At 57.9% G+C, this 27725-nt stretch overlaps 4 protein-coding genes and 1 non-coding gene across 15 annotated transcripts; 1 reads left to right on the forward strand and 4 right to left on the reverse strand.

Annotated features, from left to right (window-relative positions):
* Positions 1 to 147: 147 nt before the first annotated feature.
* On the reverse strand, positions 148 to 12977 carry TIA1 (TIA1 cytotoxic granule associated RNA binding protein). Of its 11 annotated transcripts, none has more exons than XM_064400427.1 (13): positions 12818 to 12977; positions 9554 to 9650; positions 8422 to 8515; positions 7352 to 7406; positions 7201 to 7238; positions 6105 to 6192; positions 5510 to 5585; positions 4706 to 4814; positions 4160 to 4255; positions 3983 to 4067; positions 3256 to 3379; positions 2289 to 2428; positions 148 to 1150 (listed from the first exon to the last, which is right to left on the reverse strand). In XM_064400427.1, exons 1-13 carry the CDS (start codon positions 12841 to 12843, stop codon positions 1039 to 1041), a joined length of 1140 nt encoding a protein of 379 aa, XP_064256497.1. In that variant the 5' UTR covers positions 12844 to 12977; the 3' UTR covers positions 148 to 1038. The 11 variants fall into 11 exon arrangements, with proteins under 11 accessions (XP_064256497.1, XP_064256496.1, XP_064256504.1 ...); XM_064400426.1 differs by having other exon boundaries at positions 2289 to 2449; XM_064400434.1 differs by lacking the exon at positions 12818 to 12977 and adding an exon at positions 12428 to 12761 and having other exon boundaries at positions 2289 to 2449.
* Positions 12978 to 14073: 1096 nt separating this feature from the next.
* TRNAG-CCC (transfer RNA glycine (anticodon CCC)) lies at positions 14074 to 14144 on the reverse strand. The gene has a single exon. It is a non-coding gene; the product is annotated as a tRNA-Gly (tRNA).
* Positions 14145 to 14192: 48 nt separating this feature from the next.
* PCYOX1 (prenylcysteine oxidase 1) lies at positions 14193 to 20304 on the forward strand. The gene is made up of 6 exons (XM_064400437.1): positions 14193 to 14333; positions 15665 to 15871; positions 16385 to 16559; positions 16881 to 17092; positions 18060 to 18212; positions 18576 to 20304. The coding sequence occupies exons 1-6, from the start codon at positions 14249 to 14251 to the stop codon at positions 19226 to 19228; spliced, it is 1485 nt and encodes a 494-aa protein (XP_064256507.1). The 5' UTR covers positions 14193 to 14248; the 3' UTR covers positions 19229 to 20304.
* Positions 20305 to 20448: 144 nt separating this feature from the next.
* Positions 20449 to 22516, reverse strand: SNRPG (small nuclear ribonucleoprotein polypeptide G). Its single transcript, XM_064400438.1, has 4 exons — positions 22393 to 22516; positions 22184 to 22206; positions 21542 to 21666; positions 20449 to 20617 (listed from the first exon to the last, which is right to left on the reverse strand). Exons 1-4 carry the CDS (start codon positions 22422 to 22424, stop codon positions 20567 to 20569), a joined length of 231 nt encoding a protein of 76 aa, XP_064256508.1. The 5' UTR covers positions 22425 to 22516; the 3' UTR covers positions 20449 to 20566.
* A 691-nt stretch (positions 22517 to 23207) lies between these two features.
* On the reverse strand, positions 23208 to 25205 carry FAM136A (family with sequence similarity 136 member A). The gene is made up of 3 exons (XM_064400439.1): positions 25077 to 25205; positions 24215 to 24355; positions 23208 to 23396 (listed from the first exon to the last, which is right to left on the reverse strand). Exons 1-3 carry the CDS (start codon positions 25161 to 25163, stop codon positions 23208 to 23210), a joined length of 417 nt encoding a protein of 138 aa, XP_064256509.1. The 5' UTR covers positions 25164 to 25205.
* Between the last annotated feature and the right edge of the window lie 2520 nt (positions 25206 to 27725).

Raw genomic sequence — 27725 nt, forward strand, 5'->3', positions numbered from 1 at the left:
CAACTCCCAGCAGCCCCCGCGGCGAGAATCCCCACTTTCCCTTTTCCCCCCAAATTCCACTCATTTCCCCCCCAGATCCCAGCAGCTCCACCCGCCCCCCTCAACCCCAGCGCACCACCACGTGACAAAACACAGCACACAAGCAGCTCCGGTTTTTTCATTTTCCTTTTTTTTTTAAAAAAAAAAGTTTTTGTATTTTTTCCATTTTTGTGAGTTTTTTGTGGTTTATTTTAAAGGCTGGGCGAGAGGTAGGATAAAAAAGGGCGTTTTTTGGCCTCTGACAGATCAGGCTGGGGAGCTCTTCACTCCCTTGTGAAACACACCTGGGCTATGGAGGGGATTTACACAATGCATTAAAAACTTTATATTCCAAGAGACATCTCATATCCACAAAAAAAGGACAAAGAAATGAAGACTTGAGGCATAAATCACATCAAAAGGCTCCGTGTCCTACCTTTAAATAAGGAAAAGATACAAAAGTGGCCGAAGGTTGTGCAAAAATTCTTCAATTTGCTCTCAGTATTTTACAGAATCAGTACAGGAAAATGTAGAAATCAGTAAAAAATTAAAAAAACCCAACCAAGCCCCGGAGGGATGTGTCACGTTTTAGCAACAGGAATTCTGCTGTCCCAGGGTGGGAGTCTTGGCTCACGTGGGGAGAGCTGGGCGCCTCCCAGTCCCTTTTTAAAAACTTTTATTTTATTTCTTGTTTACTTTGACTTTTCCCCAGCATAAGGCAAAAACCCAACCCTGAAAACCACACTGAGATCCGCCAGGAAAGCTGTAAACGAAGGATTTCTCTTGCACAAAACCTCCTTTGAGAGGCTCCTCCCCAGCAGGGGCGTGGGCTGGCGGCAGCTCACACCCCCGCGCTTTGGGGGCGGCTTCTTCTGCGGGAAAACCCCGAAAAAACCCCAAAAAACCCCCCAAGGATGGCTTTGTGCAGCGCTGCCGCGGCCCGCGGGCGGCAGCGATCCCTGCAGCGCCCCGAGCACAGCTGGGACAGCCCAGCAGGGCTGCTCTGGGCCCACGGGGGGCTCAGGGCGTCTCGAAGCCCACGCGGAAGCCGGGCTGGGGGGGCAGCACGGCGCCGTTCTGGCCCTGCACGCTGAACGGGGGAGGCACCCACGGCCCCGGGGGCTGGCTCTGCCTGGGGAGAGAGAAAACATCCTTTAGGGATTGGGAAATTATCCTTGGGGATTGGGAAATTATCCTGTAGGGACTGGGAAATTAAATTGAATCAATTAGGGATTGCTAACAAAGCTGCACGCTGAACGGGGGAGGCACCCATGGCCCTGGGGGCTGGCTCTGCCTGGGGAGAGAGAAACGGCCTTTAGGGATTGGGAAATTATCCTTGGGGATTGGGAAATTATCCTGTAGGGACTGGGAAATTAAATTAAATCAATTAGGGATTGCTAACAAAGCTGCACGCTGAACGGAGGTGGTACCCACGGGGCTGGGGGCTGGCTCTGCCTGGGGGGGAGAAAATATCCTTTAGGGATTGGGAAAAACCCCTTAGGGATTGGGAAATTATCCTGTAGGGACTGGGAAATTAAATTAAATCATCCAGGGATTGCTAACAAAGCTGCACGCTGAACGGGGGAGGCACCCATGGGGCTGGGGGCTGGCTCTGCCTGGGGAGAGAAATGGCCTTTAGGGATTGGGAAATTATCCTTGGGGATTGGGAAATTCAATTAAAATAATTTAGGGATTGGTAAAATATCCTTTAGGGATTGGTAAAATATCCTTGGGGATTGGTAAATTTAATTAAAATCAATTAGGGATTGCTAACAAAGCTGCACGCTGAACGGGGATGGCACCCATGGCCCCGGGGGCTGGCTCTGCCTGGGGAGAGAGGAAAATCATTCAGGGATTGGTAAAATATCCTTCAGAGATTGGTAAATTCAATTAAAATCATCCAGGGACTGCTAAAATATCCTTTAGGGATTGCTAACAAAGCTGCACGCTGAACGGGGGAGGCACCCATGGGGCCAGGGCTGGCTCTGCCTGGGGGGGAAAAATATCCTTTAGGGACTGGGAAATTAAATAAAACCCTTTAGGGATTGGGAAAATATCCTTAGGGATTGTTAAATTATCCTTTAGGGATTGCTAAATTAAATAAAGCTCCTTTAGGAATTGCTGAAATACCCCGTGGGGATCCCTGACCAAGGCCTGGAGGCTGTGGGGAGGGCTCGGGGGGTCACTCTCGGGGTGGCCCAGCCCGCCGGGGGACGAGGACAGGAACCCTCCCCAAGGGACAGAGCTGGATGGGAAGGGCTGGCACTCACCCAAAGCCCTGCTGGCTCCAGGCCTGCCCGTAGACGCCGTAGGCGGGCACCTGCCAGCCGTTGGGCACGTACTGGCCCAGCTGGGCACCGCCGTACCACTGAGCCCACTGCCCGTAGGCCGGCGGGTAGCTCAGCTGGGCCTGCGGACACACGGACACGGGCTGCGGAGGGCACCCAGGGACCAGCCACGGATCCAGCCAGCCAGCCATGGATCCATGGATCCATCCATCATCCATCCATCCATCCATCCATCCATCCATCCATCATCCATCCATCCATCATCCATCCATCCATCCATCCATCATCCATCCATCCATCATCCATCCATCATCCATCCATCCATCATCCATCCATCATCCATCCATCCATCCATCCATCCATCATCCATCCATCATCCATCCATCCATCCATCCATCATCCATCCATCCATCCATCCATCCAGCCATGGATCCATCCATCCATCCATCCATCCATCCAGCCATCATCCATCCATCATCCACCCATCCATCCATCATCCACCCATCCATCCATCCATCATCCATCCATCCATCCATCCAGCCATGGATCCATCCATCCATCCATCCATCCAGCCATGGATCCATCCATCCATCCATCCATCCATCCATCCATCATCCATCCATCCATCCATCCATCCATCCATCCATCCATCCATCCATCCATCATCCATCCATCATCCATCCATCCATCCATCCATCCATCCATCCATCCATCCATCATCCATCCATCCATCCATCCATCCATCCATCCATCCATCCATCCATCATCCATCCATCATCCATCCATCCATCCATCATCCATCCATCCATCCATCATCCATCCATCATCCATCCATCCATCATCCATCCATCCATCCATCCATCCATCCATCCATCCATCCATCCGTCCACCCTCCCTGTGACGCCCAGCTCCCAGCCAATTAGCAGTGGTTAATTAGCAGCAGCCTGACCTGCTGCACCGGGCTGGCCATGTCGGGGGTCTCCTTGCCCCAGTAGCACTTGACCACGTGGCCCTCGATGGTGGTGCCGTTGACGGAGACGATGGCGTGGGCAGCGCTCTCATGGGAACTGAACCTGCGCCAGGGAGACGGATTGATTGGGGTACTGACTGGGGTATTGATTAATTGGGATATTGACTGGGGTATGGATTGGAATATTGATTGGGATAGGGACTGGGGTATGGATTGGGTTATTGATTGGGGTATGGATTGGGATATGGATTGGGGGATTGATTGGGGAATGGATTGGGGTATTGATTGGGGGATTGATTGGGGAATGGATTGGGATATGGATTGGGGGATTGATTGGGGTATGGATTGGGGTATTGACTGGGTTATTGATGAATTGGGATATTGACTAGGGTATTGATTGGGAGATGGATTGGGTTATTGATTTGGGTAGAGACTGGGGTACGGATTGGGATATTGACTGGGGTATTGATTGGGGAATGGATTGGAATATTGATTGGGATATGGATTGGGATATTGACTGGGATATGGATTGGGGTATTAATTGGAATATTGATTGGGATACCGACTGAGATATTGATAGGGAATATTTATTGGGATATTGATTGGGACCTCCCCATCCCTCTCCCCCCTGGAACCCCTCCATCCCCCCCAGTCCCACTCCCCCCTATCCCCCCCAGGACCCCTCCAGCCCCCCCGTCCCCCCCACCTGACGAAGGAGTAGCCTTTGTCCGGGAACACGCGGATCTCCATGATCTGCCCGAAGGGGGAGAAGGTCTGGCGCATCAGCTGCTCTGGAGCAGGAAGGACAGACAGACAGACAGGCAGACAGCAGCTGAGGCACCCGCGGCGGCAGGGCGCGGCCGGCGGGGCGGGGCACACGTACCTGTGAGGCCCGAGGTGACGCCCCCGCAGTACACGGTGCAGTTGCTGGGGCTGGACTGCGTGACCACCTCGTCGTAGGACAGCTGCTTGGTGCTGCCTGCAAGAGATTGCGCCGGGGCTCCCAGAGGGCTGCCGTGGGAACTGGGGGGATTCCAGTCCTGGGCTGCTGGGAACGACCTGCAGATCTTTACAGGGACACCTCAGAGCCCCTCCAGGGCCTGCAGGGGCTCCAGGAGAGCTGGGGAGGGACTGGGGACAGGGGATGGAGGGACAGGACACAGGGAATGGTTCAAGCTGGGAAAAGGGAGATTTAAATGGGATTTTGGGAAGGAATGAAGGTGGGCAGGGGCTGGGATGGAATTCCCAGAGCAGCTGTGCCTGCTCCACCCCTGCAGGTGTCCAAGGCCAGGCTGGGAGCACCCTGGGATTGGGGAAGGTGTCCCTGTCCGAGGCAGGGTGGGGTGGGATGGGCTCTGAGTCCTTCCCACCCCAAAAACTCTGGGATCCCCCACCCCAGGGGCTGGCAGGGCACAGGGTGGGCACCTACTCTCATAGGTGCTCTTGGGAGCTGGAGGTTTCCTGGTGGCCCAGTTGGTCCTGATCTGCCGGCCCCCCAGCCACTGCCCCCCCATCTGCTGGATGGCGTTCTCGGCGTCCTGCAGGGGACACAGGGAGACAAAAACCCCACTGACCCCACTGCTGGCACCCCTCCTGTGGGACAGGGCCACGGGGGTGACCCCACTGCCCTCCTGAGTGACCCTGGAGTGTCCCAGGATGGGGCCTGGAGCACCCTGGTCCCTCCCCATTGTTGGGGTTTTACCCATTTATTAAGAGGGAAAGGGAGGGATTTTCCCCATTTACTGAAGAGGGAAACGAAGGGATCTCACCCATTTTTGAGGAAGGAAATAAAGATCTTCCACCCATTTACTAAGAGGGAAATAAGGGATTTTACCCATTTATTAAGAGGGAAATGAAGGAATTTTACCCATTTACTGAAGAGGGAAACGAAGGGATCTCACCCATTTTTGAGGAAGGAAACAAAGATCTCTCACCCATTTATTAAGAGGGAAAGGGAGGGATTTTCCCCATTTACTGAAGAGGGAAACGAAGGGATCTCACCCATTTTTGAGGAAGGAAATAATGAAGGGATTTCACCCATTTATCAAGAGGGAAATGAAGGGATCTCACCCATTTTTGAGGAAGAAAATAAAGATTTTTCACCCATTTATTAAGAGGAAAATGAAGGGACTTTACCCATTTACCGAGGGAGGAAATGAAGGGATTTTCCCCATGTACTAAGAAGGCAATAAGGGTTTTTATCCATTTTTGAGGAAGGAAATAGATCTCTCACCCATTTGTTGAAGAAGGAGACGAAGCCGTAGCCCTTGGACTTGCCCGTGGCCATGTCCTTGACCACCCGTGCGTCCCTAAAGCACAAAGGGAACTTTTAAATTCTCATTTATTTGCCAACACATTCTACTGCTTGTTGCAAATGCTCCATAGAAATTAATGGAAAATACAAATAAAAATGAAAAAGTAGGAATTGAAAGGCATATGTTGCCTGTTAACTGAATTTAATTCTCAGGTCAGTTTGTTACCCCCTTTTTGGGCTGAGGGCAGCTGTAAATTGGGAGAGATTGAAATTTCAGATGATTGGATTGGGCCAGGCTGGCAGAGCCACCTCCCTGGGAATGTCCCTGCCTGGCTGGGACAGCTCAGCTCCCTGTCCCAGAGGGGCTGGATAAACGTGAGGGGCCTCAGGACAAGGTGGGGCTCCCCAGGGTGCTCCAAAAAAGGCTCATTTTGAGGGAAATGAATTCCACAAAAAGGGGGGCTGGCCCCAAAAACGCAGAAGTGAGAGCAGAGTGTGCTCCCTGCAGTGCCACAGCGTCACCCGCTCGACAGAGCTGCCACCACTCAGGACAGAGACCCCAAAAAGCACTCACGAGATCCTTCCAAAGGGAGCAAAGGCTGCTTTGATGTCTTCAGTTGTGATCTCGGGGCTGAGGTCTCCCACAAAGACGTGGAAATGGTCTTTGGGGGAAAAGAGAAAGGAGGATTCAGTGGTTGAAGATGAACAGAGTGGTTTCCTCTGAGCAGAGGAAAAAAACTCTTCTTAAAAACCCCTTTATTAAAACTCCAGCTGTTATTCAAAATACATGATTAAAAAGCACAAAAAATTGTATTAAATACCACAGAAATCCATACTGGATGCTACAGGGAGAGCAGAATTCTGCTGTTCCTGAAGGGAGAGCAGAATCCTGCTGCTCCTGACAGCCCCTGTGCTTGGCAGTGCCACAAGGCAGTGATTTGAAGGACACACATCTGTATCTCCAATTTTTTTAAGGTTTTTAAGGCCTGCCAGCACCTACTGCACAAATCTGAGACTATTCACACCTCACGTGCCCCGTGCCCAGGAGAATCCCTCTCTCCCTGTGCCAGCACTGGGATGGGATCAGCAGCAGTGCTGTGGGACCCTGGGGTGGTTGGGTGGAAAGGGGGTGAAACCCACCCCGTGCCAGCCCTGCCACCACCCAGGGTGCCCCAAGCCCAGCTGGGACAGTGCCAGGGCTGGGAGAACGAGGACTGGGGGGTCAGGATGGAATGGGATCCCCTCCTGATGAGAAACGGGCACAAAAGGCCTGAACTGAGGAGTTCTCCACCTCAATCCAAGTGTGTGACACAGACTGAGCTGTGCCACAAACTCTCAATGGGGTTTAGCCCCACCAGCCTAAAATTCCAAGGATTTCCCCACAGAAATTGCTGGGAGTGATGGAACCCTTCTGGATGCTCTTGAGGGAGATGCTCAATGTGCCTCAAAGATACAGAATGAGGCATTTTGGGTTTTAATTGCCAACTGCCCAGGCAGCAAATAGTCACAGATTTGCACCAAATCCCTTCCTGATGCTACAGGGAAAGGGAAGGGAATTTTATGGAATTTTTTCCATAAAAATTCAATGGAAAACAAACAAAAAACCCCAAACTTAGCTTCAAGGCACACCCTGGAGATCCACAATTTGATGTTTAAGAAGACACAATTACCTTGTGAACGCTGTGTGATGGCAAAGATCAGATTTGCCCTGAAGTTTAATTAACACAAACACAATAAACAATTAGGATTCCAATCAAAACCATTCCCACAGAGCTCTGTGTGCTGCATTTCTCTTTCACAACTTGCACAGGTGACACTTACTGCTGGTGTCTTTCTTCTGGCTGCTGGGGGTGGTGGCCCAGTTCACTTTGACCTCCTGCAAACGGCAACCACACATCAGGTTTGGCAAATCCCAAAAGCTCAGTGCTCAAATCTGACCCTACAGGGCAAGGCTGGGGTTAAAACTCAAGTTTAAGACACTTTTCTAGGGAGAAAGTTTTTAAGTTGTTAAGAACAAATTAACAGGGCTAGATTAACTGCTCTGGGGGGTCTCCAGGGAGAGCTTCCAGCACATTCCAGGGCCTGCAGGGGCTCCAGGAGAGCTGGGGAGGGACTGGGGACAGGGGATGGAGGGACAGGACACAGGGAATGGCCCCCAGTGTCACAAGGGGAATTGTGAAGAGGATGGGGACACTCTGATCAGGGGTGCCCAGTGACAGGGCAGGGACTGAAACATGGGAAATTCTGAGGAATATGAGGAAAAGGAAATGAATATGAGGAAAAGAAGGAAAATATGAAGGAAAATATGAAGGAAAACTTTCCTTTGAGGCCTGGAACAGGCTGTGGAAGCTCCTTCCCAGCAGGCATCAAAACCCTGCCTGGACACTCCCCTGTGCCCTGCTCTGAAGGAGCTCTGGCACAGGACCATGTCCAGAGGGGCCTTCCAAGCCCCCCTCTGGAGCTGTGTGATTCTCCTCCCAGCTCCACATCCCCAGCTCCTCCCAACGCCCTGAACTCCTCCAAAACCCTGAATTATCCCTCCCAAACCTCTGAACTCCCCCCAACACCCTGAATTTCTACTCCCAACACTGAATTTCTACTCCCAACACCCTGAACTCCTCCAAATACCCTGAACTCCTTCCAACACTGTGAACTCCTCCATGACCCTGAACTCCTCCTCACCACACCCAGAACTCCCTCAAACACCCTGAACTCCTCCCAGCATTCCTCCTCCTCCTCCCAACACCCTGAACTCCTGTTCTGAGCTGTGTCCCGCTGAGATCTCTGCCCCAAAGGCACAGTCCCCCATTTGCAGCACGTGCAGCATTTCCCCTGGTGCCCCCTGGCACAGCCTGTGCCCCAGACTCACCCAGCAGGGCAGCTTACCTTACCCATTATCTTCCTGCCGTTCATGGCAGCCAGCGCCGCGGCCGCGTGCCGGTGCTCGTAGAACTCCACGAAGCAGTAGGGGTCATTGCCAGCTGTCTGAGACAGGACAGCAGCTGGGATTGGGGACACTGAGCTGGGATGGGGACACTGAGCTGGGACTGGGGACAGCAGCTGGGATGGGGACACTGAGCTGGGATGGGGACACTGAGCTGGGATGGGGACAGCAGCTGGGATGGGGACACTGAGCTGGGATGGGGACACTGAGCTGGGACTGGGGACAGCAGCTGGGATGGGGACAGCAGCTGGGACTGGGGACACTGAGCTGGGATGGGGACACTGAGCTGGGACTGGGGACAGCAGCTGGGATGGGGACAGCAGCTGGGACTGGGGACACTGAGCTGGGATGGGGACACTGAGCTGGGACTGGGGACAGCAGCTGGGATGGGGACAGCAGCTGGGACTGGGGACACTGAGCTGGGATGGGGACACTGAGCTGGGACTGGGGACACTGAGCTGGGACTGGGGACACTGAGCTGGGATGGGGACAGCAGCTGGGATGGGGACACTGAGCTGGGATGGGGACACTGAGCTGGGACTGGGGACACTGAGCTGGGATTGGGGACAGCAGCTGGGATTGGGGACACTGAGCTGGGACTGGGGACACTGAGCTGGGATTGGGGACACTGAGCTGGGATTGGGGAATCAAACCCAGGATTAGGGACACAAAGCCAGGACTAGGGACACAAAGCCAGGCCCTGGCTGCTGACACCTCAACAGCCCCACCTGGACAGTCCCTACAGGGACTAACAACACTCCCAGAGCTTTTCACTCTCCCTTAGAAAGGGATAATTATGGCAAAGAATGGTAAAGAATTGTAAAGAACGGTAAAGGATGGTAGAGAATTTTTAAAGCCCCGTTTGCAACCCCCTCCTGCCTTAACAAGCTCCCTGTCCCTCTCCATGCCCACCCATCTTTAAATTCAGCAGCAGGCACATGCAGAACGATGCCAAAGCCACCTCCAGGTTTATTTCAGGTGGCTGTGCCCGGTTCCCAGGGGAATTCCCAGAGCCAGGGGCACAGCCTGGAGGCAGCAGCTGAGGAGGAGCAGGGAAAGCAGAGGGCTCAGGCTCTTACATCCATGATCATCTTGCAGTTCTTGCAGGGCCCGATCTGGCTGAAGAGCTGCAGGATCAGAGCCTCGGTCACGTCCCGGGAGAGGTTCCCCACGTACCTGGGGGACAAACACGGGCATGGACACGGGTGTGGGACACGCTGGAGGTTCCCCACATACCAAAGGGACAAACACAGCCATGGACACGGGTGTGGGACACGCTGGAGCCTGCAGAGGGGCCCGGGACCAGGGGTGAAGGGATGGGGAAAGGGGGAATGGCTCCCCACTGCCGGAGGGCTGGGTGAGAGGGGATGTTGGGATGGAATTCCCAGAGCAGCTGTGTCCATCCCTGATCCCTGGGAATGTCCACAGCCAGGCTGGACAGGGCCTGGAGCACCCTGGGACAGGGGGAGGTGTCCCTGCCATGGCAGGGGTGGCACTGGAGGGGTTTCACGTCCCTTCCCACCCAAACCATCCCAGGGTTCCATGGCGCCATGAATTTGACCTTCCAAACTGATTTCCCAGTACAGAAACTCCAGTTCCCATCTCCCTACACTGATCTCTCAGTACAGAAACTCCAGCTCCCATATCCCTACACCAATTTCCCAGTACAGAAACTCCAGTTCCCATCTCCCTGCACTGATTTCCCAGTACAGAAACTCCAGTTCCCATCTCCCTACACAGATTGATCTCTCAGTACAGAAATCCCAGTTCCCATCTCCTTACACTGATTTCCCAGTACAGAAACTCCAGTTCCCATCTCCCCACACTGATCTCCCAGTACAGAAACTCCAGTTCCCATCTCCCTACACTGATTTCCCAGTACAGAAACTCCAGTTCCCATCTCCCTACACTGATTGATCTCTCAGTACAGAAATTCCAGTTCCCATCTCCCCACACTGATCTCCCAGTACAGAAATTCCAGTTCCCATCTCCCCACACTGATCTCCCAGTACAGAAACTCCAGTTTCCACGTTCCTGTTATGATTTCCCAGTACAGAGATCCCAGCTCGCACACCCCTGCCCCTCATCCCTGCCCCAGCAGCTCAGGTTTGTTCTTTGCCCACGTTCCCCACAACATTTTGCTGGTTCCTTTAGAAGCCCTCAGGTTCTGGGAGCCCAGATGTGCCTGGAACAGCCGAGTGCCAACGTGCCCGAGGGCACACGCTGGGGCAGGGATCAGCCTCCCCAGCACAACCCAGCCCAAACCCCACTCCCCCTGGGACTGTGGCTCCTTGGCCACCACGGGTGGCTGGTCTTGTTGTTTTTGTTGTTTTTGTTGAGCCCAAGTCATGGGATTTTATGAAAACCTCAGGTGCAGCCACAGCTCCTGCACAGGAATGCTCGTGGGAAACCTGGGAATGCTGGGCTCATGCCAGCCCTGACAGCACCCTGGTGCACCTGCAGTGCCCCCAGAGGGGCAAAGGGGCTGCCAGAAAACAGCCTGCAGCAAATGCAAGCTCTGCCTGTGCTCCAAGCTCTGCCTGTGGGGGAAGCAGTCACAGTTTTGTCAGGAATGGCCCATCCAGGAGCTCGGTGCTGATTATCAAAACAACTTTTAGGCAGGAGGCAGGATTGGGTTTTAAAATCAGCAGACAGACCTTTACAGACATTGCCTGGCTCTCAGTGAGACTCCTGCACTGCTGAGAAGTTTCCTCACTGCCACGGGGCAGGAGGAAAAGGCAAAACCAGGGAGCTCCTTCCAGGAGTGTCTGCAGTCTGCTCCCGAAAAACAACTGCCACGTGTTAAGGAAGGACAGGACAGGGTGCAGGGGGCTTTGGGGGCCACACAGCTCAGGGAGCCCCAAAATCCACACCCAGGGGGCAGAAATCCCACAGAAACCTTGTGTGAGCACAGACTGAACACCCACTAACCCCAGCTGCACTTTCTGCTCCTTCTGAACCCCAGCTGGTGACAATTCCCTGCACGGCCCCAGAGGCACGGGGAGGGGCACAGAAACCCCAGCCTGGCTGCTGCTGTGCTTGAAGGCAGGGCTCGGGGTCCCTGCAGCTCCTGTCCAGCCTCACCGACGTGCTCCAGGACAGGGATTTGCATTCCCCAGGCCACCAGGCCCCCCTCAGGAGCCCTGGGATGGGGGAAAACATCTTGCCAAATAAACACAGCGACGCTCCGTGTTTGCAGAGGCCAGGAATAGCTCCCAAAACGTGGGAAAACAGCGGGCTGGGGAGGCAGGGAGTGCCCAGTGCTCGGGACAGCAGGGCTGAGGCACGTCGGGGTCTTGTCCTGTGGTCACTCAGCCCCTGGGGAGGGGCAGCACAACAACATTCCCTCACCTTGGGATGATTCCCTCCCTCTGTCCTGCCTGCTGCACAACGCTTCCAGGGGTGGGATGGCAAGAGAGGAGCCTGATCTCCCTGCTCCAAACACGGGAAAGCCACCCCAGGTAACACCTGCCTGGCAGGAGGAGGGAAACACAGCCTGGTGTGCACAACAGTCAGGCTCTGCAGCACCTCCTGCTAAAATCCAACCTAAACCTCCCCCTGGCGTGGCTTCCTAATTCCCAACTCACTCTGTGGGAAGCAACAGGTTCAGAGAGTGCTTTGAACACTTTGGATTCATGGGCAGGCCAGTGGGGCTCCAGCTGTGTGCCAAGGCAGCCCCCGGGGCAAAACCCTACAGGGATCATCCAGAATGACACAGAACGGTTTGGGGAGGGAGGGACTCGGATCATCCCGGCTCAGTGCCCTGCCACGGGCTGGCATGGGGGCACACACACCTTCCAGAGCCCCATTCCCTGTGGATGTGAGCGTGGATGTAGCAGGGAGGGGGGACACCTTCCACACTGCCTTCCCTCCGGATGTGACCTGGCACGGACTGAGGAGAGGGGCACACACCTTGCAGACCCCCTTTCTATCCAGGAGAAGGGGGGACACACCTTCCTGACCACTCTTCCCTCCGGATGTGACCTGGCACGGACTGGGAAGGGGCACACACCTTGCAGAGCCCTCTTCTCTCCAGATGTGACTTGGGACGTACTGGGGAAGGGACACACAGCTTGCACACAGCCCTGTCCCTCCAGATGTGCGCTGGAGGCCCGGGGGAACGCCCGGAGCGGAGGGCAGGCCGGCGGTGCCCAGCACTGGGACCGGGCAAAGGGCAGGAATACCGCGGGAGCCGGGCTGCCCCTCAGCCCCGGCTCCCGCAGCGCTGCGGGCGGCTGAGGGTGCGCGGCGGAGCCCTGAGGGGCCCGCCCGTGAGGCGACCCCGGGCCGCCCCTCCCCGCCGAGCCGGGAACAATAGGCGGTCTCGCCCCCTCCCCACTCACAGGGTCTTGGGCATTTCATCCTCCATGGCGCCGCCGCCGCCCGCCCCGGCTCTTCCCGCCCGCCGTGGCGGCCCCGTGCGGCCTGGGCAGCCCGGGCAGCCCGAGCGGCGCCGGCCCCGCCGGCGGACGGTCCCGCGGCGGCTCCTCGCAAGATGGCGGCGGGCTGAGGGGCCGGGGGGGGGGGGGGGCGGGAACGCGCGTGCGCGGCCAGAGCGCGGGAACGGCGCGGGGGCGCGCGGCCCGCCCGCCGCGGCCGCTCCGCGCATGCGCGGCCGTGAGGGGCAGGCGGTGGAAGCGGTGGAAATGGATTTGAAATAAAGGGTTTCGAAAATAAAGCGGTGAGAAATGAAGGGGTTTGAAAGAAAGGGCTTAAAAATAAAAGCGTTAAAAGGAAAGGGCTTAAAAGCGGGGTGAAAAGGTGATGGCGGGCAAAGGCAACGGGGGCGTCAGTGCGGGGTAATGGCGGTAAAGGTGTGAAAATGAAGGTGTTAAAAGAATAGAATTTAAAATTAACGACTTAAAATGGAAATAATTAAAAGGGGTTAAAACCGCGGTGGAAAGGGATATGCGAGTCAGGGACATGGGGGCATCAGGAATGGGGACAGCAGGGCTGAGAAATAAAAATAAAGGAGTTAAAAGTAAGGAGATAAAGGAGTCAAAATAGAGGCGTTTCAAAAGGGGGGGTTTTAAAATTACAGGATTAAAAATGAAAGAATTGAAAGTAGAGTCACGGTGAAAAGTGGCATGTGGGCATTGGGAATGGGGCACCAGGATGCAGAAATAAAGTTTATGAAATACAGGGACTACAAGAAAGATTACTAAAATAATTAAAATTTAATAATTAGAAGGATTATAAATGAATAATTTAAAAATTAAAGAATCAAAATGGAAGGGTTTAAAAGTGGGGTGAAAAGGTTCGTGTGGGGACCAGCAACAGAGGCCTTGGGGCGGAGCAATAAAAATAAAGGGACTAAAATAAGGTAGTTAAAATAAAGAAGTTTAAAAGAAAAGTGTTTAAACTAAGGGAATTTAAAACAAATGCGTTAAAATAACATTATTAAAAGGGATTAAAAGAAGGGTGAAAAGGAACATGTGGGCATCGAGAAACAGGGCGCCTTCTGCAGGGGCGGGAAAATTAAATGAGTTAAGCTGAAGTAATTAAAGGTACAGGAAGTGAAATAAAGCACTTTGGAATTCAGGATAAAGTACTTTGGAATTCAGGAAAAAATAATTAAAAAGAACTTAAAAAAGCTATGTGCGCCGCCCGGGAATCGAACCCGGGTCGCAAGAATGGGAATCTTGCATGATACCACTACACCAGCGGCGCGGTTGGTAGGCGAGGTTTCTCAGTCTCCTTTATGATTCCGCTGCCCAGAGCCGGCCCGGCCGCGCTCCCGGCCCGCCCCTCGCCCTCTGCCCTTCTCCGCCGCCATGCCGGGCCTCGGCCGGCTCCTGCTGCTGCTCTCCGCGCTCTGCCCGCCCGCCCGCAGCCTCCGCCATGGGCCCTCCAAGATCGGTGCGAAGGGAGGCAGCGGCTGACGGGCGCGGGCTGAGGGGAGGCGGTTGTGCGAGGGACGGGGACTCGGGGAGGGATCGGTGAGGGGAAAGCTGAGGGGGGAGCTCTCAAGGGGATCTGTCAGAGGCGGTGTGAGGGGGTGTCCCCTGAAGGGATGAGGGGATCTGTGAGGGGCAGGGCGTGCCGCTGGGATCCTTTGAGGGGATCCCTGGGGAAGGTGCGATGGGGGGGACCCCTCAAGGTCCCTGAAGGTCTGGGGGGGGCCGTGAGGGGATCTTTGAGAGGCGGGGGCTATGAGGGGGTTCCCTTGAGGGGATCGGAGTGCAGGTGTGTGAGGGATCTGTGAGGGGTTCCCTTGAGGGGATCTGTGGTGCAGGGGGCCATGAGGGGTCTCTGAGGGGTTCCCTTGAGGGGATTGGGGGTCCGTGAGGGATCTGTGAGGGGTTCCCTTGAGGGGATCTGTGGTGCAGGGGGCCATGAGGAGTCTCTGAGGAGTTCCATTGAGGGGATCGAGGGCGGGGGTCCGTGAGGGGTTCCATTGAGGGGATTGGGGTGTGGGGGCCATGAGGAGTCTCTGAGGGGTTCCATTGAAGGGATCTGTGGTGCAGGGAGCCATGAGTGGTCTCTGAGGGGTTCCATTAAGGGATCTGTGGTGCAGGGAGCCATGAGGGGTCTCTGAGGGGTTCCATTAAGGGATCTGTGGTGCAGGGAGCCATGAGGGGTCTCTGAGGGGTTCCATTAAGGGATCTGTGGTGCAGGGAGCCATGAGGGGTCTCTGAGGGGTTCCGTTGAGTGGATCAGGTCAGGGGTCTGTCTGGGATCTGTGAGGGGTTCCATTGAGGGGATCTGTGGTGCAGGGGGCCATGAGGGATAGTGAGGGGTTCCCTTGAGGGGATTGGGGGTCCGTGAGGGGTCTGTGAGGGGTTCCATTGAGGGGATTGGGGTGTGGGGGCCATGAGGGGTCTCTGTGAGGGGATTGGGGATCTGTGGAGGGGTTCCATTGAGGGGATCAGGTCAGGGGTCTGTCTGGGATCTGTGAGGGGTTCCATTGAGGGGTTTTGTGGTGCAAGAGGCCATGAGGGGTCCGTGAGGGGTTCCCTTGAGGGGACTGGGGATCTGTGAGGGGTTCCCTTGAGGGGATTGGGTTGTAGGGGCCGTGAGGGATCTGTGAGGGGTTCCATTGAAGGGACTGGGGGTCCGTGAGGGATCTGTGAGGGGTTCTCTTGAGGGGATCGGTGGTGCAGGGGGCCATGAGGGCTCTGTGAGGGCGGTGTGTGAGCGGCGCTCTCGTGGGGCTCTGAAGGTGACCGGGCTCTCCTCTCCTCTCCCAGCCGTGGTGGGCGGCGGGATCGGCGGCTCGGCCGCCGCGTATTTCCTGCGGCAGAAGTTCGGCCGCAGCGTGCAGCTGCACGTGCTGGAGAAGGCAGCGGTGGGCGGCCGGCTGGGCACGCTGGACGTGGAGGGGGCCAGCTACGAGTCAGGGGGGTCCGTGATCCACCCCCTCAACCTGCACATGAAGCATTTTGTCAAGGAGCTGGGTGAGCATGGACCCCCCACCTTGGCATTTCCTAGTCCTAAAATTGTCCCTCAGACCCAAAATTTTCCCCCTCTGCTGGGGGACATCCTCTTGGTAGCCCCTTGTCCATCCCCAGTAGCCCCCCATATCCTTCCCCAATAGTTCCCCTCCTTTCCCCAATATCCCCCCCATATAGTTCCCTAGTGACCACCTTTCTCCAGTGTCCCTCCCTCACACACTTTCCTTCCCAAACAGCCCCCCGTGCCCCTGTGGTACCCCAGTCAAAGGGGAGTATGGGAATGGTTTCACCCTTCCCCACAGGTGACCCACTTATGGCACCATAAAGGTCCAAAAATCACCTCCAATCACTCCCTGGCCCGTGATCAAGGGCTAATTCCCCTTTCCACACTTTGGCACTCCAGTCTTCAATCACTCTCCCTTATCAGCACGAAGCCAGGTTATCTCAGGAAGTTAAAACTGAGGTGGAATAGCTCTGCCTTTCCCTAAATTACCTTTTTCTGTCCATTTCCCAAAGGCCTCTCGGTCGCCTCACCCCAGGGCAGCCTCGCGGGCGTTTACAACGGGGAGGAATTTGTGTTTGAGGAGAGCAGCTGGTCCTTCATCAACCTCCTCAGGCTGCTGTGGCACTATGGCCTCAACCCCCTGCGCATGTCCATGTGGGTGGAGGACATCCTGGACAAGTTCATGAGGTGGGTTGGGGTCCTGAGGGGAGGAAGGTGGGAGAGGACCTTAACAACACCTCATTCCATGGAACACCTTCCTCTGTCCCAGGTGGCTCCAAGCTTCATCCAGCCTGACTCGGGCACTTCCAGGGGTGGGGCAGCCACAGCTCCTCCGGCAAAACTGTGCCAGGGCCTCTCCACCCTCATAAAAATCCCCAGTATGGAACCTAAACCCGCCCTCTTTGTCCTGTCCCGCCAGCCCTCATCCTGCAGTCCCACAACGCCACCCCATGGGCTCCCCACAGCCCCAGAGCTCACTAGCAGAGAATTCCTTGTGTGCACTCGCAGGATCTACCGGTACCAGATGCACGACTACGCCTTCAGCAGCAACGAGCGCCTGCTGCACGCCCTGGGGGGCGACGACTTCGCGCGGCTGCTCAACCAGAGCATCGACCAGGCCATGCAGGAGGCAGGCTTCTCCCAGAAATTCATCAACCAGGTGGTGTGCCCGGCCATGAGGGTGAACTACGGCCAAGGGGTCACCGTCAATGGCTTTGTAGGTGAGTGCTGGGAGAATTCCCAGTTGGAACTGGGATGGTGCTGTGGGCAGCCTTGCCCTTGATGAGTTGTGGCTGTGTTAATGACCAGAGAGTGGAAGCCTTGTCTTGCCTCGGCGAAGACCCCTTGTGTGAAGACACGAGGCTTGACTCCATTTTCATCATAAGGCTGATTTATTATCTTATATATTATACTAAAATACTACATTACAACTATACCAAAAGAACAGAGAGAGAAGAAGATCAGAAGGCTACAAAGACAAGAATAGAATAGGAATGAATAACAAAATCCTGTGCCTGCTCACAGCCTTGGCAGAGGTGGCTGTGATTGGTCACTAATTGAAAACAATCCACATGGACCAAAGAAAGATGCACCTGTGACATTCCACAGCAGCAGATAATTCTTGTTTGCATTTCTTTCCTGAGGCTCTCAGCTCCTCAGGACAGGAAAAATCCTAGCAAAGGATTTTTCATAAGATATCATAGCTACAGCCTTGCCCTTGTGTCCAGTAAGGATGTGTGATATAAAAGAGTGGGTTGAGCAGTGGTGAGGAAGAGGAAGGAGGAGCAAGAAGGAAGAGAGAAGGGGAGAAGGAGTCAGTGTTGAGTGTTGCTGCCCGTTTACAGAGAAAAGATGTGAAAGTTTACTGTAAAGGATAATTAATAACGGGCTGGTGCTTGCCACATCGTGGGTGTCAGTCTTGGAGCCCACCAGCGATGGGGAAAGGTTTGGAAGTTTTATTGAGGGATAATGAAGGGCTGGTGCAGCCCACCAGCAGTGGGGAAAGTCATCTGGATCCACCAACAACTGGTGCCCGTGTGAGGAGTGAACACTGGCAAAGCCATCAGCTGGGTGTTGGGTTCCTGCTCCCTGGGCTCCCAGCTCATGTCCCAAAGGGATGTTTATCCCCCCAGTTCTGCAGTTTGTTTTCCCAGTGCTTCCCTGCTGACAGAGGTGGTTTCCTTGCAGGTGCTGTGTCCCTGGCTGGGGTGCAGTCAGGCCTTTGGTCTGTCAAAGGGGGGAACAAACTTGTGTGCTCTGGCCTCATCTACTCCTCCAAGGCCGAGGTTATCCCGGGAACAGTGGTGTCCATCGAGCCAAAGACCAGGCACAAGCGTGGCGGTGAGTGGGGCTGGAGTCCCCTGCAGTGGGAGGGGATGGTGGCACTGCAGAGCGACCTCGGCCTTTTGGAGGTTTCAAAATGAAAATTCCTCCCTGGGAGGGGCTGGGATGGGATTCCCAGAGGAGCTGGGGCTGCCCCTGGATCCCTGCAAGTGTCCAAGGCCAGGTTGGATGGGGCTTGGAGCAAGCTGGGATAGAGGAAGGTGTCCCTGCCGTGGAACTGGATGGGCTTTAGGATCCCTTCCATACAGCTCAAAACCCCGCTGTACAAATTGATAAACCCAAATGTGGCGTTTTGAGATGCCAGGGACAGTCGGGATTCCCTCCCAGCACGGCTCGGGATAACGGAGCTGCTCTCCACAGGGGACGTGGTGAAGCTCTACGAGGTCACCTACAACACGTCCTCGGGGCTGACAGGGGACACCTACGACATCGTCGTCATCGCGGCCCCGCTCGGCCGCAGGATGGCCAACATCACCTTCCGCAACTTCGACCCTCCCGTCCCGGAATTCCTGAACCCCTACCACCAGACCGTCACCACCCTGGTGCACGGGCGCTTGAACACCTCCTTCTTCGGCTACCAGGACCCCCAGGCCTTTCACCTGGGGGCCATTTTCACCACGGACAACCCCAAACTGTTCATCAACAGCCTGGGTGTGGTGTCCCCCGTGGGGGACACGGGCGGGAAGCCGCCGTCGCCGTCAGCCGTCTGGAAGGTGTTTTCCAATGAAGAGCTCACCAAGGAGCAGCTCAATCTGCTCTTCTCCTCCTACGACTCGGTGAAGGTGAAGCCGTGGCTGGCGTATCCCCAGTACAGCGCCGCCGAGAAGTTCCCTCCCATCATCCTGCACGAGCAGCTCTACTACCTGAACGGGCTGGAGCGCGCCGCCAGCGCCATGGAGATGAGCGCCATCGCCGCCCGCAACGCCGCCCTGCTCGCCTTCCACCGCTGGCACGGCCACAGCGCCAGCGTCGACCAGGAGGACCTGCACGAGAAGCTCAAAACGGAGCTCTGACACGCCCCCAGGGCTTAATTAACACTAACGAACGCTGTGCCTCGCCCCTCCAAGGAGGTGTTCTGTAGGATCGCAGAATCCTTACGGTTGGAAGGTCTTTAAGATCATCATGACCTTCAAGATCTTCAAGAACATCAAGATGCTGTAATTAACTCTAGTGAACTCCATACTTGGTCCCTCCATGGACGTGTTTCATAGGATCATGGGATCCTTAAGGTTGCAAGATCTTCAAGATCGTCAAGACCTTCAGGATCTTCAAGATCGTCAAGACCTTCGAGATCCCATAATTAATATTAATGAACTCTGTGCTTCGCCCCTCCAAGGAGGTGTTTCGTAGGATCATGGGATCCTTAAGGTTGGAAGACACTCAAGATCATCAAGACCTTCAAGATGCCGCAATTAACATTCATTAACTCTGTGCTCCGCCCCTCCAAGGAGGCGTTTCATTGGTTCATGGGATCCTTAAAGTTGGAAGAGCATCAAGAACTTCAAAACCATCAAAACCTTACAAAATTTTCAGGATCTTCAAGACCTTCAAGATCAAGACCCTCAAGCTCATCAAGGCCTTCAAGTCCAACCATCAGCCCAACCACGTTCACCATCAACGATGTCCTCAAGTGCCACGCCCATGCATTTTTTGGAAACTTCCAGGGATAGTGACTCTACCACAGCCTAGGCTGACAGCCCTTCCTTCCATGACAAAATTCTTCCCCATATCTCATCTTGACGTCCCCGGTGCCACCTGGAAGCTCTGGAGGGAGCAGGAGCAGGGAAGCGTTCCCAAGTAAGCCGGGACATTTTCCTCACACAAACTCCTTGATTTATTATCCCTGTCTGAGCTTAGGGAATTCATTGGAAGTGCCACATTGACCCCAAAAGTGCCCTCCAGCTGGAATGCCGACTTCCTGGCTGTCTGTCCCTCTGCCCCAACTCTTCCTGCCAAAGAATAATTCCTCAGGGTGGCAATGGGGGGAATGGGGTGCTGGGAGCTGCCAAAATGGGTGGGAAAGAGGAAAAACCACCAATATCCACTGCTGTGTTCAGGTATGAAGGAGTAAATAAAGAATTGAACAATGTCCATGATTTGAGAGGGAAAACCACCAAAAACAGTATAAATGTAACACCCCCTTCCATAAATTAAGAGTTTCCCATGAGTTTTCCCAGGGCTGGGAGCAGAATTATCACCCAGCTGCCAAAAAGTGATGCCAGGAAGGCTTGAGTTAGGTCAACCATTACAAAAGTGATTTAATAACAAAACCAAAATAATTGTACACTCGTGGGTGGCATCTTGGATGAGGGAAGGGAGCCGGTGGTTGGGGTTTGGGGTGTTCCAGGGGTTCACACTCGTTCCAAAGCTTCCAGCATGATGATGCTGTTCCCTCGGATCACCTGCAAGGGCAAGGTGAGAGCTGCTGCCTCTGACCCAAGGGTCCCTTCCTCCCAGCTTGCTTCCCCAAAAACTGGGTCATTCCACCACAACAATGAAAATGGGCTGATTTTCATTCACAGTGCTCCCAGTATTCCCAGTGCCCTCACCACCCTGCTCCCAGTGCCCTCAGCACCCCACTCCCAGTGCTCCCAGTATTCCCAGTGCCCTCACCACCCTGCTCCCAGTGCCCTCAGCACCCCGCTCCCAGTGCTCCCAGTGCCCTCCCCACCATGCTCCCAGTATTCCAAATGATCCCAGTGCCCTCACCACTCTGCTCTCAGTACTCTCAGTGCTCCCAGTGCTCCCAGTGCCCTCAGCATCCGACTCCCAGTATTCCCAATAATCCCAGTGCCCTCACCACCCTGCTCCCAGTGCTCCCAGTGCCCTCACCACCCTGCTCCCAGTGCCCCCAGTGCTCTCGCCAGCATGCTCCCAGTATTCCCAATAATCCCAGTGCCCCCAGTATTCCCAGTGCCCTCAGCACCCCGCTCCCAGTATTCCCAGTATTCCTCACCACCCTGCTCCCAGTGCCCCCAGCACCCCGCTCCCAGTACTCCCAGTGCCCTCAGCACCCCGCTCCCAGTGCTCCCAGTGCCCCCAGTATTCCCAGTGCCCTCACCACCCTGCTCCCAGTGCCCCCAGCACCCCGCTCCCAGTATTCCCAGTGCCCTCACCACCCCACTCCCAGTATTCCCAGTGCCCTCACCACCCTGCTCCCAGTGCCCCCAGTGCCCTCACCACCCTGCTCCCAGTGCCCCCAGTGCCCCCAGCACCCTGCTCCCAGTGCTCCCAGTATTCCCAGTGCCCTCACCACCCTGCTCCCAGTGCTCCCAGTATTCCCAGTGCCCTCACCACCCTGCTCCCAGTATTCCCAGTGCCCTCACCACCATGCCGATGTTGTTCTGCTGCCCGCCCGCCGCCATCTCCACGCACTCGTCGATGACGAGGTTCATGAAGGGGTCGAAGCCCCGCAGGATGCCCTGCACGTGCCGGCCGCCGTTCAGCTTCACTGCGGGAACGGGGGTTAGGGGGGGACAGTCCCCAACACGGGGCGTTCGCCCAAAAACTGCAGCTGGGCACGAGCGGGACCGCGGGGGCGAGCGGCAAGGACTGACCACGACCCGCAGTGGGATAAGGGGGAAAGAGTGACTCTTCAACCCATGCTGCAGTTAAATTTATGAATCATGGCTTAACGAATGAATTAGGATTTTAATTAATGAGCTGCAAGGCCTGAAATCAGTCAGGGCGTGCTGCAGGGGCCCGAGCACCAGCGCCAGCAGCGGGACCCCCTCACTCCCTGGGCTGCGTGAGGGGTGGGCGGGGGTCCCCAAAACCGAGAGGGGCTTTAGGAGCCCCCAGAGCGGGGCCATGAGGGGAGCGGGGTGTGGGGGGTCCCCAAAACCGAGAGGGGGTTTGGGATCCCCCCCAGAGCGGGGCCATGAGGGGAGCGGGGTGTGGGGGTCCCCAAACCCGGGCACTGCTGGGGGCGCGAAGGGGATCGGGGCGGGATCAGTTCCACAACTCACACGACAGCTTCTTGTCCATGAACCTGCAAGGAGATGGCAGCGGGTGAGCCACAGCCCCCCGCCATTATCCCCTCACGAACCGCCCCCACGCCGCCGCCATTACACCGCGGTGCAGGCCGGGCCAGCGGCCGGCGGCGGCCCGCGCGGCTGCGGTGCCCGGCTGCCCGCCCCGTGCCCGGCTGCCCTCGCCCCGGCCCCTCCGCACGCACTTCTTCAGCTCGGGCGGGTGCGCTTTGCTCATGGCGCCCGCACTGCCGGCCCGTCTCCGCCGCGCGCCGCGCTCCGACGTCAGCGCGCCGCGCGTCTGCCCGCGCCAGCCAATGGCAGCCGCGCGCGCCTCCGCGCCGCTCCCCCGGCAGCCAATGGCGGCCCGCGCCGCTCCCCCGGCAGCCAATGGCGGCCCGCGGTGCTCCCCCGGCAGCCAATGGCGGCCCGCGCCGCTCCCCCAGCAGCCAATGGCGGCCCGCGCCGCTCCCCCGGCAGCCAATGGCGGCCCGCGGCGCAAACGGGGCGGGAGACGGGGCCGGGGCAGCGCGCGGGCACGGGTGCGCACCCGCGTGTGCGTGTGTAATGTACCCACATGTGTGTGTGTAACGTACCCACGTGGGCACACCCGTGTGTGTGAGTGTGTAATGTACCCACATGTGTGTGTGTAACGTACCCACGTGGGCACACCCGTGTGTGTGAGTGTGTACACGTGCATGGCCCAGGGCTACCTCAGGCCAGTGCGGGACCACCCACACACCCCACACCTGTACCTGCACACCCCACACCTGCACACGTCGCAGTGCCCAAGCACCATCCCCCATGCCCCCGTTACCTGCGGTGTCATCTCACCACCCACCCCACCATCCCCTCACAGCCCCCCACCATCCCCAGAGCCCCCCCAGTTCCCCCCAGTCCCCCAGTTCCCCCAGTTCCCCCCAGTTGCCCCAGTTGCCCAGCAGCGCCCGCGGTTGGTGGAGGTGCCACCTGGCCTTTAATGAGTGCGGGGGTCCCCGGGGCGCCCGGGGTGCCCCCGGTGTCACTGCTGGATGTTGGCCAGCCCCTCGCGCATCTTCTTGGCCATGGCGGGCACGAGGCGCAGGTGCTGCTCCCCGCAGGTGGCCAGGCAGGCGTCCAGCTGGCCCCGCACGCGCGGCTCCGAGCCCCCCGAGTCCAGCGCGTCCTTGGCCTGGTCCGAGCACTGCAGCGAGCAGCGGCTCAGCCGGTCCTGGGGATGGCACGGTCACTGCGGGCACTGGGGGCACTGGGGGGACTGGGGAGGGTCAGCAGGGACTGGGGACGGCACGGTCACTGCGGGCACTGGGGGAACTGGGGGGACTGGGGATGGCATGGTCACTGGGGACACTGGGGGGACTAGGGGGCACTGGGGGGACGGGGGGGACTGGGGGCACTGGGGAGGGTCAGCAGGGACTGGGGACAGCACGGTCACTGGGGGCACTGGGGGCACTGGGGGCACTGGGGGCACTGGGGGGACTGGGGGCATTGGGACACTGGGGAGGGTCAGCAGGGACTGGGGACAGCACGGTCACTGGGGGCACTGGGGGGACTGGGGGGACTGGGGACAGCACGGTCACTGAGGGGACTGGGGGAACTGGGACACTGGGGGAACTGGGGGAACTGGGGGGGACTGGGGATGGCATGGTCACTGGGGACACTGGGGGGACTAGGGGGCACTGGGGGGACTGGGGGGACTGGGGACACTGGGGAGGGTCAGCAGGGACTGGGGATGGCACGGTCACTGGGGGCACTGGGGGGACTGGGGGGACTGGGGGCACTGGGACACTGGGGGACGGCATGGTCACTGGGGGATACTGGGGATACTGGGGGCACTGGGGACACTGAGGGGACACTGGGGGTACAGCACAGGACTGGGGGGGTCTGTCAGGGGGTGGGCGGGGTGGGGATCACAAGGGCTGTAGGGGGCACAGGGAATGCACCGGGGGGTGCAGGGCCTGGGGGCTCCCATCCTGCCCGGGGTCCCGGTGCCGTCCCTGGGGGTCCCGGGGGTCCCGGTGCCCCGCTCACCTGGAAGTGCTCGAGCTCGGCGGTGACGATGGCCTGGGCGCGGGCCAGGGGCGCGTGGCAGCGCTCGATGCAGCGCTGCACCTCCTGCATGGAGGCCGCTGCGTCCTCGCAGCACCGCGCGCTGCAGCGGAACATGGCGCCCTGGGGACAGGGGGTCAACGGGGGACATGGGGGACACGGGGTCAACGGGGAACAACAGGGGACACGGGGTTAACGGGGGACATGGGGACATGGGGACACGGGGTTAATGGGGGGCAACAGGGGACACGGGGACACGGGGTTAAAGGGGGCACCTGGGGTACCCTGGGGACACGGGGGTTAACAGGGCATGTTGGGGGGCACAGGGGATGCACTTGGAGGGCACAGGGTGTGTTTAGGGGGCACACGGGATGCACTTGGGGGGCACAGGGTGTGTTGGGGACACGGGAGATGGCCGTGGTGGGGGCACAGAGGGTGTATGGGGGTGTAACAGCGAACTGGGGGGGTCACAGTGATTTGGGGGGGTCTCAAGGTATGTGTGTGGGGCAGGTCACAATGAATTTTGGGGTGTCTCAGTGAATTTGGGGGGATCTCAGGGTGTGTATCGGAGGGTCTCAGTGAATTGGGGGGGTCTCAGTGAACTGGGGGGGGGGTCTCAGTAAACTGGGGAGGGTCTCAGTGAATTTTGGGGGGATCCCAGGGTGTGTATGGGAAGGTCTCAGTGAATTTTGGGGGGGGTCCCAGTGATTTGGGGGGTCTCGGGGCCGGTCCCGGCGATGCCCGGGGCACCCACGTGTGCGTGTGGGGGTGCCCCGGGCCCCTCCCCGCCTGTCCCCCCCGTGTCCCCGGTGTGTCCCCGGTGTGTCCCCGGTGTGCCCGGTACCTGCATGCCGCGGATCTGCTCCCGCTCCAGCCCCTGCACCGCGCTCTCCACCGCGGCCTGCACCCGGCCCTGCGCCGCCTCCGCCATGGGCCCGCTCCAGCGCCCGAGCCCGCCCTGAACCTGCCCTAAACCCGCCTTAAACCCGCCCTAAACCGCACTAAACCCGCCCTAAACCCGCCCTAAATCCGCCCTAAACCGGCCCCGGTCCGCCCTAAGCCCGCCCTAAGCCCCGGCCCAAAACCCACCCGAAACCTGCGGGATTCGCCTCAGAATCCGCCCCAGCCCCGCCGGGAGCCGCCCCAAAACAGGGCCCTGCTTGTGGGGCCCGAGCCCTGTGAGGGGGCTCAGCACCCCCATGGGGTCAGGACCCTTTTTTGGGGTCAGAACGCTTTTTTGGGGCGCTCTTTTTTGGGACCCGCCCCGCCAGCCCCCCCCTTCCCCTCACACCAAGGGGCGTGGCCTCAATCTACGGGGCGTGTCCTTCATGCTAATAACCTCTCGCTCCTCCCCTTATGGGCGTGTCCACGTCAGACCACGCCCACACATCAATCCCCGAGCCTATCCGCCCCTCCCCTCATGCCAGGGGGCGTGGCCGCACGTGAAGGGCGTGGCCTCATGGTATAGGCGTGTCCTGCATACTAATGAGCTAAATGCTCCTCCCCTTTGTGGGCGTGGTCACCCAGGCCACGCCCCCGCGCGGCGCTGCCGGTAAGGGAAGGGGGAGGGGAGGGGAGGGGGCGGCCCCGGGGGTCCCCAAAGCCCGGGGGGGGGGGATTGGGGTCCCCAAAACCTCCCCAAACCCCCCGGGGCCCCCCCGAATCAGTGACCCCCCCCCCAAAATCCGGGGGGAACCCCAAAAACTCCCGGCCGCGCCCCCATAACCTTTGCGCCCCCCCCGCCCCCCTAAAAATCTGGGGTCGCCCGTAAATTTTGGGGTCGCCTCGACCCTTTTGGGGTCCCCCCTGAACTTTGGGGTCCCCGCAGGGTTGTGGGAGTCTCTTGTGGGGCCACCCTTGAATTTCGGGGTCCCCCCGGAACCCCCAAAGTTCTCTGCCCCCCTTTGGGGTCCCCCGGAACTTTTGGGGTTCTCCCGCCCTTTTTGGGGTCCCCCGTGGACTTTGGGGTCCCGGGTGCGATTTTTGGGTTCCCGGGTGGGGTTTTGGGGTCCCAGGTTTTGTGGGGTCCGGGAGTTTTTTGGGGTCCCGAAGCTTTTCAAGGGTCCCGGTTTTTTGGGGGGTCCGGGAGTTTTTTGAGGTCCCGGGGCTGTTTTGGGTTTTCAGGATGGATTTCGGGATCCCGGTTTTTTTTTTTTTTTTGGGATCCCGGAGTTTTTTCTGGTCCGTTTTTTTTTGGGATCCCGGAGGTTTTTGGGTCCTTTTTTTGGGGGGGGGGCGTCCTTTTTTTGGGGGGGGCATCCCGGAGTTTTTTGGGTCCGTTTTTTTTCTTTTTGGGTTCCTTTTTTTTTTTTTGGGATCCCGGAGTTTTTTTGGGGTCCCGGCTGGGATTTTGGGCTCGCGGGGCTGTTTTGGGTCCGGGAGTTTTTTTGGATCCCGGGGTGATTTTGGGATCCCGGGGTGTTTTTGGGGTTCCGGGGTGATTTTGGGGTCCCCTCCCCCCGTTTCCTGTCCCGGCGGGGCGGAAGCGGCGCGGGTGACGCGGGTGGCACGGGGACGGTGACGCGGGGTGGCCGCGGGGACACCGGGAGGTGACGGGGGCCGGTGGCACCGGGAGGGGACACGGGGCACGGGGAGGGGGCACCGGGACACCGGGGGGTGACGGGGGTGGTGGCACCGGGACAGGGACACCGGGACACCGGGAGGTGGCACCGGGATGTGACAGGGTGGTGGCACTCGCTGGTGGCACGGGGTGGCCGCGGGGGGACGGCGGCGGCTGCAGGTGGCCGGGAGGGGGGAGGGTCGGGGAGACCCCCGGCGCCCTCGCTGTGCCCCTCCCTCTCCCCCTCCTCGCTTTCCTTCCTCCTCCTCCTCCTCCTCCTCCGCTCCCTCCTCTGAGCACTTCCTTCCTCCCTCTCTCTTCCTCCTTCCCTCCCTCTCTCCTCCCGCGCTTCCTCCCTCCCTCTCTCCCGCCTCGCCCCCGCTGCCCTCTCCCCGCCTTTCCTCCTCCCCTCCCCCTGCTCCTTTCCTTTCCTTTCCTTTCCTTTCCTTTCCTTTCCTTTCCTTTCCTTTCCTTTCCTTTCCTTTCCTTTCCTTTCCTTTCCTTTCCTTTCCTTTCCTTTCCTTTCCTTTCCTTTCCTTTCCTTTCCTTTCCTTTCCTTTCCTTTCCTTTCCTTTCCTTTCCTTTCCTTTCCTTTCCTTTCCTTTCCTTTCCTTTCCTTTCCTTTCCTTTCCTTTCCTTCCCTTCCCTTCCCTTCCCTTCCCTTCCCTTCCCTTCCCTTCCCTTCCCTTCCCTTCCCTTCCCTTCCCTTCCCTTCCCTTCCCCTTCCCTCCCTCCTCCCTCTCTCCATCCCTCTCTCCCTCCCTCCTCCCCTCTCCCTCCCTCACCCACCCTCTCCTCCCTCTCCCCAGGGTCTCCCCACGCCATGGTCACTCCTCTGGCCGTAGCAGGGTCCGGCAGTGCCCCGTGGTCACGGCTCCGGCCGTAGGAGGGTCCGGCACTGCCCCCTGGTCACTCCTCCGGCCGTAGGAGGGT

Source organism: Passer domesticus, chromosome 28 (assembly GCF_036417665.1).
Source record: "Passer domesticus isolate bPasDom1 chromosome 28, bPasDom1.hap1, whole genome shotgun sequence".
Classification (NCBI taxonomy): Eukaryota; Metazoa; Chordata; class Aves; order Passeriformes; family Passeridae; genus Passer; species Passer domesticus.